Raw genomic sequence first — 13,810 nt, forward strand, 5'->3', positions numbered from 1 at the left:
ATAGGGTCTATATTATAGTGCGTAACCTGAGCACCCTAAGTTTTCTCTGGCCCAGCCTCCCTGTACTACCAGTGGCTATCCGACGCGGCCTGGCCCTGCCCCCCTTGAGAAGCAAGGCAGCAACAACATAAAACGAAGAAAGGGAGGAGTAAGGATACAAGAACAAAGACTACTAGTGGGTGGAAACTCTAGACTAGGCCCTGGCACAAATATCAGGACTATCCTTTGGGTTGAGACTCCCACTTCAAGGTCTAGCAATATCTTAAAGAGACCGCACATTCAACGTGGCGTTCTTCCTATTCTATCACCAGATACGAAGTAGTCTGAGGGGATTTCTGCACAGCGTATCGAGTTGGTCATTATTACAGACACTAAACCAGAGTCAAGTGAGGATGACAAGAATTAAGCCACCGGAAAATAGCGAGCCTACCGTTGGCAGGAGAGGCTACTTAGCAGAGGAGAAAGGATCAAGGCAGAATAATATAGAGATAGTAGTTTTATCTTATATCAATATAAATCGATGTGTCTGCCTCCGCTAATTTGTTCCGCTGCAAGCTACTATACATTTTGGTAAATATTGTTTGCTTTCGACTTAGACAAAGTTTGGCTGCCAATTGTTTCCTCGGGCATTATTTCTAATGCGTAGCGGGCTATCTTCGGATTTCTATCGCTCTGCTTGAAGTCTAATGTATACCACACTGTCTGCAAGGCGAAATTAACCGTTAAGACTGACACAATTTCAAGGGATCGATGAAATGAAAAATGAGATGAACAGGGCATCACTATCCGATAACTAAATAACGGACCCGATAGATTTTGACAGTGCAGCCGCTCTTCCTCCAGATGTACGGATCGCAGTTTTGCATTAATTACTACTGTCCTTCTTATTCTACTTCATCTTGCTGTCAAGCTATTTATTTTGCGCGTGCAAGACTCTGATCTGAATTTATTAGGAGGTTGAGCTTTTCGGATAGTTCCTGGACGAAAATCTTGAAACGTGGAGCACTCTCCTCCCGTTTTCGGAAACTAGCGAAGCTACGTTTTAAGATTTATAAATTCATTCTCGTTAAAGGAGATAATGGGACGTTACATGGTCGTAGCGGCTAGGTTGGATATTGGGTGGAAGGCTGGGGGGAGGGGGGAGGGGGGATTAAATATGACTGGTGTAGTGAATCTAAATAATTTTATATTTCTTTTGCCAACCTGCTTTTCTACCCTCTTTTTCTTCATTAATTATACTTGCAAACACTGAACACAAGCCTTATTTAGCGAAAATTATATAATTGTGCAATTTGAAGATCAAATCATCGAAATCTATTTTAACCGATCGTACTTATTCATATCATCTAACCGATGCTGAAGTCCAAACCACTAACTACCTTGATCGACTAACTAATCAATAATAAGAAATTAATTTTTGATCTCAGGGTATATTTGAAGCTATGTTTCACGATCCCACTATCTTAAACACTGCCACCTCCATATTATTTTACATTATTTTAATAACCTTCAAACCTTTAGCTTGCTAGATACTTCTCTTTCCTACTAGCGCGGACAGTTCAATATAATCTTCTTCTTCCTCGCCTCTTCAGCTACAAACATTAAGCGTGACTTCAAATCATTTCATCGACCAAGCAGCTAAGGTATTGGTTTTGAGCTTCTACAGCCATTTCCCTATAGTTCTTGACTCGATCAACAGCAAGTATGAATTACCTCGCTAATCGTGTGTCTGCCACTGTATGTCCTTCTCCATCTGACACGGATGGGTAATGAGTCTTCTTCTCGCTAGTCCTGAAGTCTTGCACTGTGATACTATCGCTATTGGCATATATCTCGCCGTCTGATCCATATATGTTGGTGAAGCGTTAGCATATCTTTTTCGTGAAAGCTACCATGTGCAATGTTGCTATTTTGCTTCCCCTACCTACTAATACCTGGAAGTTTGATTCGCCGTCGGACACGATTAGGTCATTATCCCAACTCAAGGTGACAGTTTGATTTGTCGCAGACATCATTATCGGCTTCATTGACACATCGACCGAACCAATTCCTCTTGCTAATCGCTGAAGCTGGCATCTCGTGGCTATAGTCTTCCGCAGCCTTGCTAACAATGCCTTTCGCCGGCTTCTTGGCCGCCAGCCGCAACACAGTCCTCGATCTCTGGTAGTACAATCCTGACAAAGTGCTCCTTTTGTCCCTCCATCTGAGGGCCGACATAAATTCTTTTTGCTGAGAACTGACAAAAAGCCTCGTGGTTGCAGGAAAGACAGTTTGTTGCGTTTCCGGCTGCAGTTGGCTTGTGAGCTTTGTTGAAGTACGGCAACGAACCAGAAGAGCCAATTGAGGCTGGTAGGTGTGCTGGATTTGTCGATCCTGATTGCGGAGAACACAGAACACAGAATCCAGTATAGTATATCCATATCGTGGCACGATTTGGCAAGTAGAGAAGGTGCAGACTCCGATTCATTTCGCCAATTGCCCCTATAAATGTTAATGGTATCAGGGTTTGAGGATATACATTACTAACCTGACATGACTGTGTGTGAAGTGCCACCAGCCAACTGGTTCGGTATGGTTGACAGACATTACCTCGCCTATAACCTTGTCTTCCAGGAGTAACTTCCGCAAAAGCATGTTGTGAGGGCTGCATCTCAGTACATGACCGACGGAGAAGATTTTTTGAAGGGTCAAGCAAAGAATTCGATGGCATGGCTCTGTATATGGATACACAGTCTTCTAGAGAGGGAGCCAGTGGTTTCTCACACATGATGTGGAGGCCCAGTGGAGCCAGTCCAAGAACGACTTCCAAATGTATCTGATCTTGAACGCAAATAAAGATCCCATCGACTCCCCCAGGCACATTTTCATTCAAGGCAGCCTCTCTTCTCCACTCTTCTTCCTATGATAGAAACTCCCTCCAATCCTCAAACTCCTGGCCTTCAGAGGGTTTAGACTTTCCCCAAATATACCTCTGGCCTAGAAATTGGCGCTTAATAGCAATGGGTTCCACCACACTAATACATACACCGTTGGTAGACTCGCAAATTGCGGCGGCATAGGTAATTCCTCGATTGCCTTCTCCGATGATTAGGAGGCGAGGAGGCGACTTGGAAAATGGTGGTCTTTCAGGAGCAGGAAGGCGGACGATCTGGTGTTCGACGTTGTCGAAGTTGGCGTGGGGTGCCATGATGAAATGTAACCCAGAAGGCAGTGGCCCAGGTTTTTGATAATCGGCTGCTCAGTTACTGGTGTTTGGTATTAGATTCCTTAGTTATGAGGAGACCTATAGATAAAGAAAACTGGCTATTGCACCGTCACAGACTTTCAACATCACCTGCGCAATGGGCCATTTCTTTCTAATGGTACGGAAACGTGGATCCTTCGGCAGCATGGTACAACACCCAAATTACAGTGCCGCTGTATGATCGCCATAGTAAATCGTTCCTCTACGCATTGTACTATAGTCTCCTACCTACACCTACCACTACGCCTACTGCCACGGCTACTTTTTGCAAATTGAAGCTATTCGCACTTCTCTATCGCGCCCGAATAGGAGTTATTTATAAAATATATAAGTTAAAATAAAAAAATAATACGTATATTAATTTTAATTATAACTTAAGTCGCTTCGTACCTAGGTACTCTATTAGCTCTAAGATCTGTATCGATAATATTAAATATAGCCCGGGAATCGATAGTATATATTTGTAGGTACGTAATTTAATTCAAGTGCAAAGGCAAAGGTAAAGCGCGAATAGCTTTGGTTTGCGATAGTAAAGGCGAGGTGCGGGTAGCTTTAATTCGGGCGTGATAGTAGGTATGTATGTGCGGGGAAACGATTTACTATGGCGATCATACAGCGGCACTGTAATTTGGGTGTTGTACCATGCTGCCGACGGATCCACATTTTCTGTACCATTAGAAAGAAATGACCTGCACAATAGTGTCCTATGAAGGCCAAGGAAAGTCTTCAATGGAGGATGTAACATGCGAAGTACGAAACGGAACCTCTGTCACGTTGCTTTGATGAGGAATCGGAAACTAATTATCGGTTCACGTACCACAAGTGCGACGTACGAGGGACGACTAGAACTTTCCTCAGTTAAGTCGTCAGTCCCTACATACAGACAGTAACATGCCCTTGTTGCTTGTCTTAGCAAGCCGCCAGACTCGGCTATGGAGACCAAAGTCCACCAATAGTAATCTGCTGGCTCCCGCTTACTATCTCTTCGTGGATAGACGGGCCAGCACTTACACGCTGTATGCGAGCGGCGTCCGCAATTGATTCATTTGAAGATTACTCTTCATGTGAGGAGATAAACAGCTGACCTGCGTGATTGCTCACGAGCATCTAACATTACTTCACGAACCGTGCCGGAAATAATTGGCGGAATCCATTGCCTTAGGGGTGTGCCAGACACTAGTGAACGATAACGGAAAAGGTTTCAAGCCCCAACTGGTCACTACTGTATAGTGTACCAAGTGGGTAATCCCCACGAACACCAGAAGTGGGGGAACTACTCCAATACTGTACTCTATTACGAGGTACAGATGCAAACCCGTGATAGAAGTCCAAGCCAGGGGTAAGATCAGGGATATTGTTTATTCATTAGGTCTAGATTCATTTCCCCCTTTTTCTCCGACCCGGAAATTAGGTTAACAACCTTGACAGTCGACTCCTAACCCAGATATACTATGTTTAGATAATTCAACCTCTCTCATATGCAGATTTTGCCTCCTCATAGTATTGTGACATAGTTCCCCCGTCTCTCTGGTATCCACACTTGACGTAGAATGGCTCATTTGCCTCGCTAGTCCCCAGTGTCGTCTTGTAGCAGCCAACGTTTACTGCGATAGAGCCGAGAGTTTGTATCAACTTTAGTCCAAGCATCTTGCCTTGCTGGTCTTTTCTGATGGCAATCTCTTCAATATGTCCAATAGTTCCAAGGTTGTGAATGCTAGGATAGCCATTAGTGAGTGCTTGTGGTTTCCATCGGGTTGCTGAGGCCATACAACTTCCTCTCCACAATCAACGCCCCTGTCCCAACAATTTGAGCCTCATGCTCAATGACCACGTGGTAGTGAACCCCTTTACCATGTTGGCTCATCCAATCGTAGCGCTCACCGAATTGCTCTTCTGTGACATCTCCAACGGCAGATAAAACTTTTAAGCATTCCAAGAACCCTTTCGCGTAGTCTCCCCTCTCAAGTGGTCTAATCATATATGAATCTGGAAAGGAAGCTGCAACTGTAGAGGATATAAGGCCTGGCGAAAAAAGTCCCTCCGAGCTAGACATTGTAAGGGAGTGATGAAGACTAGCCAAGCTGAGGAGCGAATGTGAGAGAACTAGCGTTGAGAGATAAGGTCAGTAGACCCTCGAGCCGAAGAAATCGGTGGGCATATTTACCTCTTGATCTGTATGTAAAAGAGGCTATACCTACAGTAGGAGTGTGAGAAGATATGATCCAACGCACACACGTTTCTTACATTTGTCAAATAATCCGAGGCCAAAAAAGGACACGGGCTGTAACGATAATCACATACCGAGGCTGTGTCTTGGCATTTTTATATACCTAGGTCAACACAATGCAGGGGTTATTCATATGTGGGGGTTGGTAACGTTGCGCACCCCGCCCTTTAAGTAGACAAATAGGAAAAGCGTAGATTCGATGTACGAGAGACACTAGTCACAGGCGCTTCATTATCGCGCATGCGATGTCAAAGCGTAGATATTGTTGCAAGTGCGGAAGACGATTCAAGCTTGAAGTAACACAGTAGCGTCTGCCCTCCCACTCATGGGCATTGATGAAGCAATCCAGTACCTATATATATATATACGTGGTGTGCTTCACTATATTCATCATGCACTTTCCAAGCAGCCACGCACCGAAGCAGAAGGATTTCCAGCTCTTCTTACAATAATCATAGGAGAAATAGAATGTCTCAATCCCTGAATGGCGCAGGCGACTCGCCGTCCAAGAGAACAAACGTCTTTAGACATTTCAGGTTAAAATCGTGGGCAATCGGTGCTAGCTGCCTGGCATTGCTAGTAACGATCGGTGGAGCTCATGGGGTGCCTAACAGCCCAATGGCTTCGCGGAACAACGCTGCGGCGGCGATTGAATCAATGATGGACTTTTATGATCCAGTCACTGGCCGATGGCAACCAGAAGCACCATGGTGGACGACGGGCAATGCACTACAGGCATTGCTTGATTACATGGCAAAGACTGGCTCAAGACAATACATGCCGCAGGTCAACAACACCGTTACCATTCAGAGCGCCCCGCTTGCTTGGTGGCCTTCTGGTGGCGGCGACTTTCGGGCTGATTCGACAGACGATACTGGATGGTGGGGACTCGCCATGGTCCGCCTGTACGAGCTGACCCGGGACCCGAAATACCTTACCATTGCAAAGGAAGATGAGGCATACATGTATAGTTACTGGAGTAACGACACCTGCGGCGGAGGCATCGTGTGGGATATACCATCTAGGAGCTACAAAAATGCGATAAGCAATGAGCTGTACTTCAAGCTCGCAGCATCGCTACACAACATCATTCCACACGATACGTTTTACCTCTCTCGCGCTTTGCAGGGGTGGAAATGGTTTAAGGCGAGCGGGATGATCAACAGTGCAAACTTGGTAAATGATGGTTTATCAGAGCAAGGTACTACTTGTACGAACAATGGTGCTACGACCTATACCTACAACCAAGGGGTGATCTTAGGCGGCCTGGTCCAACTTTACAAGGCTACCGGTGACCAAAGCCTCATTAAAACGGCCCGCAGCATTGCCGATGCTGTTATCACTAGCCCTCTCTTGTCACCAAAAGGGATCTTGACTGAGCCGTGCGAGGCCGATGACAGCTGTGACCCTAACGGGCCTGCATTTAAGGGGATATTTGTTCGGAATCTCGACGAGCTTGATGACATCCTGCCAGGTCATCCCTACCGCCATTACTTGCAACAACAGGTTCACTCCATGTATACTTTGGATCGAAACAGTAGCGGGTTTTATGGACTCAGCTGGGCCGGCCCCTTTGACAAATCTGAAATCGCTCGACAGACATCTGCTGTCTCCCTATTAGTCGCAGTTCTCTAGGACGACTTTTAGAAAAAGGAACATAAAAGCCAATACAATACAGAGGCAGTGGACATGTAGAATAGGCATAGTATCAAATTTGATAACTAGATAATACAAACAATTGCATGTGAACCTTCAATGTGATACTCTGCCCACTTCAGTCCACTATTTGTTCATATACTACTGGCCATTGCGTTGTAGCAGTGTAAAAATAGAAAGCGAGCAAGGGGGAATGATAATACTGTTAAAATTTAGTATTTCCATTACAGGGTACTAGGGAGGTTCTCCATACTGTGCTGCAGCAGAAAGACCTAGGTCATGTGGGAAAACCTAGGTCATGTGGGAAAACCTGGCAGTGCGGTCAGCGCGGCCAACACCGGCATTGGCAAAATGGAGGAGACTGTTTGCAACCTGGGGGGCGATAAGTTGGGCATACAAGGTAGTATTGAGCTCTGGACATTTTGTAGTAATAACTACAGCTGATCGCAGGAAAATTTGCAGTAGAGATCTCCACTTCCAATGACAACGAGCTTGACGATTGCCGCCCTCATATACACTTCGTCTTTAAAGCGCAACGCCAGAGACGCCTTGGACTTTATGATAAGCCCCTCAGTACGGACAGCGCGGACAGCGCGGACAACTTTGGTGGGGGAAAATGGACGATCATGTTTCCGATTAGGAGGGTTAAGGCGATGTAATAATAAAGAACTATCCTGTTTACACTATTAACTACTCCGTCACAGCTTTTGGATGAAGTAGTGATATGATTTGTGGCTAATTATGAGCCTCAAAGTATACTAGAATAGTATCAGAGGTATGGCAAATCCGATTCAGATCCGTCGCCTGAATACCTTAGACATGAAGCCCCTAGATATACATTTCCTAACCGCTAGACTGAGGACAGGTCAGCGATCAGTTCTATAAATAAACCACTGAACTATTGATTCACAACACTAATTACGTACACCAACTTACCTACATGGTATACTAAGTGAACCTATTCCGACTATCCTACTCCTCAATCATATACCCCCAGGGGCGATGGTTTCACGAACTACTTCAGGACAGTGAGGTTTGATAGTTCAACGGTCCCCAATATTTGCTAAATTAGGCGGTAAAATCTTATCAACCTCGGATGTCAAGGAATTGGGCTAAGGTACCTCGCTTGCTATAGTAAAGTAAGCCTAAGACTGTTGTATTTTCCCCTGTTCCATATATCTTTCCTGGTACCTTCCCAAATTTATTAATCTAATTTTCTACTTCTCTATTATCACTAAATATCGCTAGCGGCAGTGAAGCGTTGATTGTTTTAGAAATAGCGCGAGTATGTTGCTAACGTGTTTATTACGCCTTTTAAGTATTGAAGTAGCTTTAGCTATATTTAAGCTTACGTTTTAAATTATTATATATTTAACAAAGATGATAAAATACTCCTCCCTTGAACAGTTCTTTTAATAAATCCTCTTTTATAAGTAAGTATAATCTTATAATAGTTTTAAACTACTACTAAGTATGTAAACCCTTACGGGTACAACCATTTATCCAGACGCGAAATAATATAGTAAATATTATAAAAAGTACTATAATTACGATTTATACAATTATTTTGCTCCCGACATAGCATAAGTCTCCGAATAATTTCAAGTTTTATTCTATTAGTGAGGGCTGACCCGTAGACGGGACACGGCGTTACTCGGTATAAGTTACAGCTAACTTTGTATGGATCTATATCACTGATCAGTTTTATTAGGCAGCCCCACCAAGCTGAGACAGCCGAGAAGGAACGGCAGAATGGTTTTGGGGACCCACAACTGGGGATAGTTGCACTGTCAATCCTCACCGTCCCAAAGCAGTTAGGTGGTTTCAACCGATGTGGTAGATTCAAGCTTTCAGCCAAGTTCTTCCACATGGCTGATTATTTTCCCTGCTAAATAGCCGTCCTGGGCAGCGCATGGGACCCGCCCCTCCTGAATTTAACTTTCGGCTGATGACATGGTAGTGCGTTCCATTAAGGCTGTGACTGGGGCTGTCAGTGCCGTTAGAGATAGCTTCCGGCCGGGTAACGGTGATACATTTACTCGCTACTGGAAAATACATTTCATGCCTCACTAACATGTTTGTATCGTCCTTGTGTTCTTTATCGCCACAATTTTAACTTTAAAGATAACTAGATAAGTGTAGAAATTAGTTTCGTTGTATATTGTACGTAGCCTTTATTTAAATTGACATTTGGTGATTTTTCTAAATGTTAATAGTAGTACTGGCCTGAGCAAATGAGCTCCCCACATGATCATCAGATCATCCCTGAACAATAACTACGGGTGTTTAATAAACAGGGCCTGGCTGAAATTGCCTATACCCCGCATTACGGAAATAGCAACATCTCTAACACTTACTTTGAAAATGCCGATCGAAACAAAATGCTAAAAAGAGTAATATAATCTATATAACCCCTCAATGAAAATGAAGATTTAGCCGACGTCCAGAAACCGAAGCAGATATAAATACCGGCCGGTACTGAGTTGGAAAACCTTTTTGTAGTCTCAAGTGTCTTATTCTTGCCTCAAGACCTCCCTAGCTCTAGAGACGCAGAAATTCACCATCATGGTTCACCTTAGCCACTTAGCACTCGCCATTTCGGCAATCACAGCGGTGTTCGCAGCACCCACTGCTGACCCTGACTCCCCCGACTTTATGATCGGACCCCAGCACCTCGCCCGCCGCCAGGACTATAACCAGAACTATAAGACTGGCGGCAATGTCAACTTTTCACCTTCCAACAATGGATACTCGGTATCCTTCTCTGGCGCAGGAGACTTTGTTGTTGGCAAGGGCTGGAGAACTGGAACTCCTAGGTAGGCTAACTTTGCTACTTTTACTCTTTATAGTTATAAACATACTGACGTTTCTTTCTTTGTTTAGAAATCTTACTTTTACTGGCTCGACAACGCACTCATCGGGCACAGTACTCGTTTCTATTTATGGATGGTCACGAAACCCGCTAGTGGAATACTACATTCAAGAGTACGCATCGGACGGCAAGGGGTCGGCGCAGGGGACTAAGGTGGGGACAGTAGAGAGTGATGGGTCCACGTATGATATCTGGAAGCATACACAAGTCAACCAGCCATCTATTGTCGGCACCACTACCTTTACTCAGTACATCTCCAATCGACGGGATGCCCGGACTGGCAGCGGCACAGTCACAACCAAGACCCACTTTGACGCCTGGGCTAAGCTGGGATTGAACTTAGGGAGTATGGATTACCAGGTGTTGGCAACTGAGGGTTGGGGAAATGCAGGTGGGAACTCTCAGTATACCATAACTAGCTCCTAAGCAAAATAAATATTATCAAAGTGATAATATATTATATGAGACTTTGAATAGCATAGTAGTCAATCCACGATATAAGGAAAATAACGCTGTGGCTAGTTTCAACGAAAACATAAAATATTTCTATAGTGGAAAGTGCGCGTGATATACTCCCATATAATGTATACGTATTAAAATATATTAGCAATCCTACATTTCATGTTAAGCTAGGTTTCTAGTGCCAGTAGAAAACAAGGTGCACGTGTCTTCGGCCCCGCAACTCTGGCATTTCCTCTGACTCCGTTAGGAAACATTATTCAGGGTGACAGCGAACTTGGTCAAAATTAACTTAAATCTTAACAAATAAGACTAACGTTATTATAGGTAAAGGAACCGGAGTCCCAATCGCTCTTCCCACTTTGTCCCAGAGCCTATTCTCAAGATTATAAGTATGATTCTCGACGATTCCTAAAATTACTATCATAACATATATACTAGAATTGCTTACATTAGCCTCTACTCCTTAAATCCAACACCTATATTAACGTTAAACTCTATGGCAAGTACTTTTCCGTCAACTTCGACTTTGGCGCCCAAGAAGATATTCAACTTGAGCACTGACACTAGTTCAACAGTATGTACTGGATATTGAGGTACCAGTCAAATAAGGACTTTCTGGTACATCTGTTACCAGGCTCGATTGGTTGGGGCTTAGATAAAGGCTGATTCGGGGAGATTAACCGTGCCGTCCGTGACTATACCTCCCTCTATACACCTTCTTCTTATTAGGATCCCAAATCGCTTTTAGTAGGAACCCTTGTAAGGAGAGCAGATCGGGTGTCCTGGCAAACTTGGCTAGGAAACTGTAGCTAGGTGTACAGGGTGCCAAAAAGGACCCGCACTATGATTACCCAGGGCAAGCTCAGGATACTCAAGCTCTGCTCAGGCACGGTCATCCTACCTCAGGTATGCTAACTCTCAGCCCAGATTAAAGCAGCTACCGCTCACGCCCGGAGACTAAAACAGAACTAGCGAGCGGTGAGATTAGAGTTTGACTTTCATGGCGAAATGTATCCAATTTTGGGATTACTCTTCACCGGCAGCTTATCGTGCGCCGAGCTGGAGCTGGGCCTCTATTGACTGAAAAAGAAGAGATTTATATAATATAAGTTAGAGTAGTGCTAAATAAGTAAGTAAAGGAAATATAATATAGGTTTGCTAGATTTTATATTTAGGTATATACTCGTTCTTAGTCTTAGTAGGAGGGAGCTTTAACTTTCTAGTAATTATATACACTGCACGAAGTAGGTAAACGAGAAATAGGGGAAATAGGGAGGGCTTCCACCCCTAAGCGGATTCTTGGCACCCCGCCTGGGACCCCTCCACGCCGCTATCGGGTTTGCGATCTCGAGATATATATTTTCTGTTTTTTCTTCCCCACCCACGCGAAGCTTGATTTCCCAACGCACCAGCACGAGTACAGCAACAGAAAACTACAACGATTATGGCGCACCTAGCTGCGTCGCCTGCTCCCGCAGAAGGAGAAGATCCTGCTATCGCCACGCTCCGCAAAACCTTGACTTCAGAATCCGAACCCCTCGCACGACGCTTCCGCGCCCTCTTCTCACTCAAGCATCTCGCCTGCGAGCAGCCATCATCCCTCCCTGCAATCGAAGCCATCGCGGCGGCATTTGCGTCGCCCTCCGCCCTCCTAAAACATGAACTCGCGTACTGTCTAGGCCAGACGAAGGATCTTGCTGCGGTGCCATATTTGCGCTCCGTTTTGGTAGATAAGGATGAGGATGCGATGTGCAGACACGAGGCGGCCGAGGCGCTGGGCGCTATTGGCGACGTGGGGAGTTTGGATGTGTTAAGGGAGTTGAGAGATAAGAAGGAAGAGGTGGAGGTTGTGAGGGAGACGTGCGAGATCGCGGTGTCTAGGATTGAGTGGGAGAATTCCGAAGAGAAGAAGGCGGAGAAGCTACGAGCGAGGTATGTTTTATTTCCTGGATACCAAATTGTCGATAATTCAATGCTAAATATCACCCTTACTACAGTGACTTTTCGTCAATCGACCCCGCGCCGCCAGCACCACTTATGGCAGAATCAGAGACTGTTGATGCATTGGAGAAGAAACTATTGGATACACAACTTCCTTTATTTCTTAGATATAGAGCCATGTTTAGTCTCAGAGATCTTGCATCGCCACCAGACCTGCCAACAGCCGTCCCAGCCGTACTCGCCCTTGCAAAAGGATTTACCGATCCATCTGCGCTCTTCAGACACGAAATCGCATTCGTTTTCGGACAGCTATCACACCCAGCTTCGATCCCAGCCCTTACTGCATCCCTAGGTAATTTGGAGGAGGCGAGTATGGTCAGGCATGAGGCTGCCGAGGCTCTCGGGAGTCTGGGCGAGGAGGAGGGCGTGGAGGATACTTTGAAGCAATTCTTGAATGACAAGGAGCAGATAGTTCGAGAGAGCGTCGTAGTCGCGTTGGATATGGCGGAATTCGAGAAGGGAGGAGAGATCGAATATGTTTTGATTCCAGAAGCTGCTGCTGCTGCAGCTGCGTAGGCGGATTTAGACAGCTGTAGGCCGAGGACATGAAACCTACTGGCGCTGGTAGTAGGAGGTACCAAAGTGCTTGGGCCGCTAATAGCTACTTTTACCACACTTCAATATGTAGAATCCGAGACCAAGCAGAACGTGCAATAACCATTGTCAAGCATCTACCAACCATGCAGGAGCTATCCCCATTCACGCCTTCTTTATAAGTATGAGTCGAAAGATCGTCACCGCGCTCAGTTATTCGTATTCCACCTAGCACGTATCAGTATAAGCGAAGCAAGCAAGGCTTTTTTATCGAATTCTTACTTATTCCCACAGTCACACGTATAGAAAATCGTGCTGCCTTCATCTGCACTCCGCAATTGTACTGATACGAACGTAACCTCAGTTCTGCCGCATGCCGTACAGGTTTCTTGGGCTTTTTGGGTGTTTTCCAGATCGTCTCGTTCGACCTTTTGGAAAATGGACCGTTTCGCCCGTAGCGCCGAAGGGAATGAGGAGGGATTCGACTTTGTTACGATTGTCTTGGAGGCATTATCTATAGCAGTAGTTGTCAGGATCAAACCCTCGCGAAGTAATGCAATGTTTGCGCACCTTTGTTTTCTGCTCCGCAGCAGTCGCAAATCAATATATTCTTGGTGTTTCCAGTAGAGATATCAAGTAGATTGCCACATTCTGTGCAGAAGACGAGAGATCCCACGGCAGACATTTTGGTGGTTGCTGTTGTTGTTGTTGTTGCGTTGCTGACTTTTGCTCATCTGTCAAAAATGTTCTGAGAGCGCTCCCGCCTTACCTGAGCCTCCGCTAGCAGCGCCGCTCTTAGTGTTTACGACATTTG

At 45.1% G+C, this 13,810-nt stretch overlaps 6 protein-coding genes across 6 annotated transcripts; 2 read left to right on the forward strand and 4 right to left on the reverse strand.

Moving 5' to 3' along the window:
• Positions 1 to 1,971: 1,971 nt before the first annotated feature.
• BP5553_10168 (uncharacterized protein) lies at positions 1,972 to 2,634 on the reverse strand (the record flags this gene model as incomplete). The annotated part of the gene is made up of 3 exons (XM_032018791.1): positions 1,972 to 2,286; positions 2,319 to 2,481; positions 2,528 to 2,634. 3 exons carry the CDS (start codon positions 2,632 to 2,634, stop codon positions 1,972 to 1,974), a joined length of 585 nt encoding a protein of 194 aa, XP_031865199.1.
• Positions 2,635 to 2,868: 234 nt separating this feature from the next.
• Positions 2,869 to 3,187, reverse strand: BP5553_10169 (uncharacterized protein; the record flags this gene model as incomplete). The annotated part of the gene is made up of 2 exons (XM_032018792.1): positions 2,869 to 2,976; positions 3,026 to 3,187. The coding sequence occupies 2 exons, from the start codon at positions 3,185 to 3,187 to the stop codon at positions 2,869 to 2,871; spliced, it is 270 nt and encodes an 89-aa protein (XP_031865200.1).
• Positions 3,188 to 4,708: 1,521 nt separating this feature from the next.
• BP5553_10170 (Uncharacterized protein) lies at positions 4,709 to 5,297 on the reverse strand (the record flags this gene model as incomplete). The annotated part of the gene is made up of 2 exons (XM_032018793.1): positions 4,709 to 4,958; positions 5,014 to 5,297. 2 exons carry the CDS (start codon positions 5,295 to 5,297, stop codon positions 4,709 to 4,711), a joined length of 534 nt encoding a protein of 177 aa, XP_031865201.1.
• Positions 5,298 to 5,939: 642 nt separating this feature from the next.
• Positions 5,940 to 7,106, forward strand: BP5553_10171 (Glycoside hydrolase family 76 protein; the record flags this gene model as incomplete). The annotated part of the gene is made up of 1 exon (XM_032018794.1): positions 5,940 to 7,106. One exon carries the CDS (start codon positions 5,940 to 5,942, stop codon positions 7,104 to 7,106), a length of 1,167 nt encoding a protein of 388 aa, XP_031865202.1.
• A 2,586-nt stretch (positions 7,107 to 9,692) lies between these two features.
• BP5553_10172 (uncharacterized protein) lies at positions 9,693 to 12,978 on the forward strand (the record flags this gene model as incomplete). Its single annotated transcript, XM_032018795.1, has 8 exons — positions 9,693 to 9,943; positions 10,011 to 10,390; positions 10,552 to 10,583; positions 10,786 to 10,850; positions 10,915 to 11,035; positions 11,283 to 11,367; positions 11,874 to 12,393; positions 12,459 to 12,978. 8 exons carry the CDS (start codon positions 9,693 to 9,695, stop codon positions 12,976 to 12,978), a joined length of 1,974 nt encoding a protein of 657 aa, XP_031865203.1.
• A 227-nt stretch (positions 12,979 to 13,205) lies between these two features.
• BP5553_10173 (DNA-directed RNA polymerase subunit) lies at positions 13,206 to 13,681 on the reverse strand (the record flags this gene model as incomplete). Its single annotated transcript, XM_032018796.1, has 3 exons — positions 13,206 to 13,224; positions 13,279 to 13,510; positions 13,567 to 13,681. The coding sequence occupies 3 exons, from the start codon at positions 13,679 to 13,681 to the stop codon at positions 13,206 to 13,208; spliced, it is 366 nt and encodes a 121-aa protein (XP_031865204.1).
• Positions 13,682 to 13,810: the final 129 nt, after the last annotated feature.

This window comes from Venustampulla echinocandica (genome assembly GCF_003357145.1).
Source record: "Venustampulla echinocandica strain BP 5553 chromosome Unknown scaffold_13, whole genome shotgun sequence".
NCBI lineage: Eukaryota > Fungi > Ascomycota > Leotiomycetes > Helotiales > Pleuroascaceae > Venustampulla > Venustampulla echinocandica.